The 7,099-nt window shown below is 30.4% G+C and overlaps 1 protein-coding gene across 1 annotated transcript; it reads left to right on the forward strand.

The window, feature by feature from the left end:
• The first annotated feature begins 1,395 nt into the window (after nt 1–1,395).
• On the forward strand, nt 1,396–6,217 carry SYTC (Calcium-dependent lipid-binding (CaLB domain) family protein). The gene is made up of 12 exons (XM_028078697.2): nt 1,396–1,736; nt 1,904–2,002; nt 2,116–2,166; nt 2,252–2,375; nt 3,083–3,201; nt 3,308–3,409; nt 3,515–3,589; nt 3,962–4,038; nt 4,368–4,617; nt 5,139–5,510; nt 5,593–5,721; nt 5,841–6,217. The coding sequence occupies exons 1-12, from the start codon at nt 1,626–1,628 to the stop codon at nt 5,970–5,972; spliced, it is 1,641 nt and encodes a 546-aa protein (XP_027934498.1). The 5' UTR covers nt 1,396–1,625; the 3' UTR covers nt 5,973–6,217.
• The last annotated feature ends 882 nt before the right edge of the window (nt 6,218–7,099 follow it).

Here is a 7,099-nt window from a genome sequence, read left to right on the forward strand (position 1 = left end):
TTGTTTGTGATTTTCTTTTTAAATTCTTCTTTTGATTTTTTGTTTTGTTTTTTTAATTTTTAAAAAAATAAAAAATTTACCACATGTCAACTTAACGTGCCACGTGATAGTGATTATGTGATGTGGCAATAATAGTGTCATATGTCACTGCCACGTCATGAGTCATTATCTTAGTTTTAATTTGATTTTTATAATTTTATTTGTTCTTAATTTAGTCAATTTCTTTTAAAAAAATTATAATTTCATTTTTCTTCAAGAAAACATAAATTAGTTTTTATATAAATGTTATATAAATATTTTTATTTAAATTGACATTTTTATTTTATATTTTTAACAAAACTAAGTTTATTTAAATTTTTATTCTATATTCAATTTTATTTAAAATTATTTTCAAATTTCAAATTTATTTATTTTAAACGGTTATAAAATTGTTTTAAACTATTTTAAATTTTTACGGTTGAATTTATATATATTTTATTTTTAAATCAACTCAGACATTTGTATAAAAATTATTAAATTTTAAATATTTTTAAAATCTACAATTATTTGAAATATAAATTTAAATAAAAAAACAATATTAAAATATGATGTAATAAAATATTAATATAATTATTTGAATTTTTTCTAATAACATTATTTTCTATTAATAACTTTAAACAAATTTTAAATAAAGTTAAATATAAAATATAAATTTAAATAAACTTAATCTTTTTAAAGATATTTAATAAAAATAACAATTTTAATAAAATATTTGTATATCATTGATATAAAAAATAAATTCGGTTTTAATATGAAAAGGATAAAATTGTTCAATTTTTATGTAAATTAAGATTAAATTGAGAAAAAAATAAAAATACAGAACAATAAATTGAGAATAAAAGAATGACAATGGTATGCTATCACACTTTCACTGACACCACGTGACACAATGTCAGCTTGACATGTGACAAATTGTTTATTTAAAAATAAAAAGATGATAATATTTTAACCCACATTATTTGACTCACTCTAATCACCCTTCAATATCTATTTTTATTTTCTTTTGTAGTGATGTGATGTGATGATCTAAAGACGATCGAAATAGTAGGTTAAAAGTGAGTAAAAAAAAAGTTAAAATATCATTATCCTTTAAAAAAATAAAAATAAATAACTTAAAAAAAAACTATTAGGCAACACCTCTTTAACATTGGTAATGCAATAATAACATAAAAATATTAATTGTATTAAATTTTTTAAAATAAAAATCAAATAAAGACAAATTAAATAAATATTTTTCTATGGGACCACAGTCATAATTTAACTATTAATAATTAATATAGTTTGAAATAAGAGGAATGGATGACACATAAGACTGTAGGCACAAAAGGAAGGAGTTCTTTATTTAGCATTCATTGTTACATAGGCAAAGGCCTTTGTATTGTATTGCATTGAAGTGAAAACAGAGAGGGTGGTGCGGTGTCTCTGTTTTTTGGCGCTTTCATTCGTAATCTTTCTCAAACACATCGCACCCTTCTAGTTTTTCTCGCTTTCCTCCCAAACTCTTAAAATCATTTTCTTGGGTTTTTCTCCTCTGCTCATTTTCATCACCATTCACTTCTTCTTCTCCCTTCATCCAAAGCACCCAAATGGGGTTGCTCAGCAGTTTCTTCGGGATTATCGGTTTTACTCTTGGAATACCTCTTGGCCTCCTCGTGGGCTTCTTTCTCTTTGTCTACTCAGAAACCAAACACGTCAAGGTTAATAACTTCTTGCATGTTCATTCTGTTGTATTCTAATTCTTTACTCTGACACATGCATTTCTTCTGATCACTTCGGGGGAGCTGATTTTGGGGTTTAGACCCGTTTTGCGTTTTGATTTCTGGGTGATCTTCAAAATCTGATATTTTTTTATTTAATGTCGCAGGACCCTGTTGTTAGGCCGATTAGTGAATTGGGCCCAAATGCTTTGGAGGAACTTCTACCAGAGATTCCTCTCTGGGTGAAGACGCCTGAATTCGAACGAGTTAGTTTTGTGAATTGTGATATTATAAACTTTTTTTTTTTTGTGTTTTAGTTTTTTTTAAGGTTTACGACGATGATGGTGTTACTGTGTTATTGATTTTTTATGTTCTTCAGATTGATTGGTTGAACAAGTTTTTGTCGGATATGTGGCCTTACTTAGACACGGTATTTCAGTGATTCCATTTGGATATGGGTGTCATCGTGCTCCTGTTGGATGATTCTTCAATGATATTTTCGTTTTGGTGTACAGGCAATCTGTAAGATTATTAGAAGCACGGCACAGCCGATATTTGCTGAGTACATTGGGAAGTATCAGATCAAAGCAATTGAGTTTGACAAGTTAAGTCTTGGTACTCTTCCTCCTACTGTCTGCGGTAAGTCTTTTCTCACATCATCCTGATCTTTTGTGCAAATATTTAATTCAAATTTCTGTTCCGCAAATTCTAGTGTTTGTCTTATAACCTGTGAAATTTCACCATCCAAAATGGAATTTCAGATTAGAACATGGTTATTTAGGATAGTTTTCACCCAGGACAGTTTTAATCAATCCATTTCAGCAAAAGGTACAGAAACACTGATTGACATTAGTGTCATGTGTTCTATCTTGGAAATGGACGAAAAGGTTGTCTTGAGAGTCCCAGAGATTTATAAGTAATTGTAGTGCTTTTCTCTTTTTCTTTTTTTGCATTTTGGGTGCTGGAATGAGCACGCGTTTAGTGATATTACTGGTTGATGATACTAGGAAATGCAATAAACCAGAACATAAATATTTGATATCTCTGTTGTAATCTCACTGGCATCTGCCGAGAGTCTTTTGCATAAAAATGCATGATTAAGGATGAATCCTTTGGATGTTTGAAGTACAAATTCACATCAGAAAATAAATTTCACTTGAATAATTCCTGGTGAGAAAAACAGCATTTTATGGATGTGCTTTTCCATCGATCTTTACCTTATATAAGCTTGCAGAACATTTTATTGGTGCCTTTGCCATCTGATAGGTTATAGGAGGTATTATGATCTAGTTACTCTAGTACTATACTGTTTTTTGTCTTTAATTTCTACAATGGTAATTCTGCAGGTATGAAAGTTGTAGAAACAAATGAAAAGGAATTGGTGATGGAACAAGTTATCAAATGGGCTGGCAATCCAAACATAGTGTTGTCATTGTATGTGTCATCTTTGAAGATCACCGTTCAGGTCAGATAAGCCTTGAGGCACAATCCTAAATGGTAAATGTTTTTTCTTTTTTGAGATCCTTCTAGATGATGCTTTCCTTCTGGAAATTCATTTTGATTCTTTGCAGTTGGTGGACTTACAAATATTTGCAACACCACGAATAACTTTAAGACCTTTGGTGCCTACATTTCCATGTTTTGCAAATATTGTGGTATCTTTGTTGGAGAAGGTAAATGAAACACTGTACTCATGCCTATTTTCATTTCTTGCCTTTTCTGATGTTAGAAGTTAGAAGAAATTCTTTCTTATGTAATTAATTATGTTTAATGTCCAGCCTCACGTGGACTTTGGGATGAAAGTATATGGAGGGGATATCATGTCAATACCTGGTCTCTATAGATTTGTGCAGGTGCTTCCGTCTGTTTTTATACCTTATGTTTTTAATTTCTATTTGCATTAGAATATTTGTAGTATTGAACTTACTGGTAAATTAAACTTCTATTTTGTATTTTTCCTTTTCCTTTATATTATCCTTTAATCACTACGTTCTCGGAACATTGTGGCTCTAGTTTGTGCATAATCCATTACTCCTGTGCTCGTTTAATCTTCAGTTATTTAGTGATCTTCTGGATTATTTACACCCCTGCACAAATTTGTAAAGGGCTATTTTTGTTGTTGCTTACTTGTCATCATATTTTTCTTTCCTTGCATTTCCAATTTCTATTATATTTCATAATTCGATTAGAGTTTGAGACCTAACAAACATAGTTGTTGCATACAGGATACAATAAAAAAACAAGTTGCAAATCTCTATCTCTGGCCTCGAACCCTGGAAATTCCTATTCTTGATGAATCAATGTAAGTTTGTATCCAATGATGAGAGTTCTATGTGCTAACAATACTAATTTATCTGTGGCCTATGACCTTTGTAAAACTTTATCCTGCCTTTTAAAATTATATATAATCAGAAAATATTTCCTGCTCCTTATCTGAAGTTGAAGGATGACTTGTCTTAAAATGCTCATAAAGAGGATAACTTGTTATTTTTCATCTTACTAGAAATATGTTATTATTTAAAACATTATATGAATGTTGTTAAAAGAAATTCTGCCTTGCTGAAGTTTAAGTTCAAAATCTGTCTGTTGTATGAAAAATGATTCCTGATACTTTCCTCACATCTCTTACAGGGTGGTAATGAAGAAGCCTGTGGGGATATTACATGTGAATGTGGTTCGTGCTCAGAAGCTCTTAAAGATGGATTTGTTAGGAACTTCTGATCCTTACGTTAAACTAAGTCTTACAGGAGACAAACTTCCAGCAAAGAAAACCACTGTCAAGAGAAAGAATTTGAATCCAGTGTGGAATGAGAAGTTCAAGATTGTTGTAAAAGACCCTCAATCTCAAGTTCTTCAATTACAAGTCTATGACTGGGACAAGGTTTTCCTCTTCTTTCTTCTGTTGTTCAATTTTGACAGAAAAAGCGTACTATAAAAATCTTATCTATAATAGTCAAGTCGTGAAGATAAAAAAGCGTACTAAGATATTTGAATGGAAGACTCTCACCTAAATGCCCGTTTCTTTAAAGTTTCTTCAAGAAAATGGATAGTTATTTTAAACTAATTGGCAGTAGTTATATTATATCTTAGATGGACAGTAACTATAAAATCCTGTCAAATAAATTTGTTTTTGTTTCTACAAATTCTCAGTTACTTTTCAACTATTAAGGAACAACTGGATTTTCAATTTGAGTGCAGCTGTTTGTTTAATGGATTATGTATTTGTTGGTTTTGATAGGACTGATACATCAATGGTATCTTTCTTCAATCTTGTTCTTCATCTCTGTCCATTTGATCCATTGACATCACTTGAAGAAATCAAGTGCTTTTTTTGGTCAAAAGTTGTTGGTGAATTTGCAATTTTTCATGTCCATGATTTTTTTTTAATTGTATTCTTATAAGGTTGGTGCACATGATAAGCTGGGAATGCAGTTGGTCCCTCTGAAGCTTCTTAAGCCGTATGAGAATAAAGAGTTCACACTTGATTTACTGAAGGACACAAATCTGAGCGAAACTCCAAACAAGAAGCCCAGAGGAAAAATTGTGGTGGACTTGACTTTTGTTCCTTTCAAAGAAGATAGCAGCAAGTTTGGTGGACCTTCTGAAGGATATAGCAGAAAGGAAAGTGGATTTGATGTTGTATCCGATGATGAGGTTCAAGAAGGAGCAGGTTTGCTTTCAATTGTTATAATAGAGGCAGAAGAGGTTGAGGGGGAACATCACAACAACCCATTTGCAGTGCTGACCTTTAGAGGGGAAAAGAAGAGAACAAAGGTACACCTTTTCCTTCAGTATGCACCATTTTCCTAACGTTACATAGGATGTTCATCACACAATCTATTCCAAAATTATACAGACGATGAAGAAAACTCGTCACCCGCTATGGAATGAAGAATTCCAATTCATGCTAGAGGAGCCTCCTCAACATGAGAAGATACACATTGAGGTCCTGAGCAAGAGGAAGAACTTCAGTTTTCTGTCAAAGGTGCCAATTCATTGTTCTCATTCATTACAAGACATGTTTAGTGTAGACAGATTTATTGAAATTTTTTGCAATCTATTTATAACCGTTAATTAGGTTGTTTGATTGTGTATGGTATGCAGCAAGAAAAACTGGGGCATGTGGAGATTAACCTAAGGGATGTGGTGCACAATGGTCGCATCAATGAGAAATACAATCTTATAAATTCAAGGAATGGAGTGATGCATGTTGAGATAAGATGGAAGGTGGTTTAAGAAGCCAAAGTAGTAGGGTGTTTGTCAACACTGGTGTTACCTGTTGCTTTCCTCAGAGGCACATCACACACCTCATTCAGATATCTACAACACATTTTGTCTTTTCCACCAACATTTTTGGTACAGATCTGTGTATATAAATTCAATCAAGTGTTGTAAAACTTTGTCGTAAAAGGATTGTTTCTAATAATCTACCAAAATGTAAAAGTAGAAGAAAAAAACTAGACGAAAGATGGTTTTGAAAAGTATAATTTATACTTAAAGATAAAAAAAGTTAAAGAAACTAAGCATGTAATGGAAGTTTTTAAATTTTGGTGTTGATAGGTAAAGATTTCATTTGCGCACTAGTTCAAAAAATATAAACATTTGTTTTTAAAACACACTTTCAAAGCACAAGTATCAAATCTCTACTACGTGTAAATTGTATCTTGTTTTTCTCGTACATATATTCCAGTTACGACTTCATGATGATAATTTGAAAGACGCAATTGTTTTCGTCAATATTTCTTTTAAGTTTACATCTAATAATTTAGATGTTAGAATGAAAAACTAACATAAAACATGACACATTATATACTAGTCAAATGTTATTTGATCTTGGCATATGGTGAAATAATTTTTTACCTCTATTAATAATTAATTTATAAAGTAATTAAAAATATATTAAATGATTTTCCTCCTTCACAAAAACCCAAAAAAATAGACAACACACTCCTTTTAAACTAGAAAATTTGTCCATAATTAAAGTAAGTTTATTTTTTTGAATATGTTACTTTAAAACCATTTAAAGAGAATTTTATTTGGATTTAAATTGTATGGAAAAAAAATTGTTTTACTTAATACATGACAAAAACAATTTTAAGTATAATATTTAATATATACTTTTTATAAGATAGAGGATCAATTGCTAAAATATTAGTGCAAAGTCCAGAAGATGGTTTTCAGAGAAAAAAATAGTTAAAAGTATATTTCAATTTTGTGTTTTTTTTTTTTCTACTTTTACTGAACAATATATAGAGTATGGTTGATTTTAATTAGTTTATAGTTTTTTTTTTTTTCAAAGCAACACCAAAACTTACTACTTATTCTCTTTTTTTTTTCACTTTTATTTTAGTATTTTAATCAAA

The sequence above is a fragment of the Vigna unguiculata genome, chromosome 7, assembly GCF_037176805.1.
Source record: "Vigna unguiculata cultivar grain cowpea cultivar isolate G323 ecotype 2 chromosome 7, ASM3717680v1, whole genome shotgun sequence".
In the NCBI taxonomy this organism is placed as follows: domain Eukaryota; kingdom Viridiplantae; phylum Streptophyta; class Magnoliopsida; order Fabales; family Fabaceae; genus Vigna; species Vigna unguiculata.

What these genes read in the sequence shown, in the direction of transcription:
- SYTC (XM_028078697.2), top strand. Translation starts at nt 1,626, where the DNA reads ATGGGGTTGCTCAGCAGTTTCTTCGGGATTATCGGTTTTACTCTTGGA. An exon ending in GTCTCTATAGATTTGTGCAG is followed by an intron (nt 3,590 to 3,961) that starts GTGCTTCCGTCT and finishes TGTTGCATACAG; the next exon opens with GATACAATAAAAAAACAAGT. An exon ending in CCTATTCTTGATGAATCAAT is followed by an intron (nt 4,039 to 4,367) that starts GTAAGTTTGTAT and finishes CATCTCTTACAG; the next exon opens with GGTGGTAATGAAGAAGCCTG.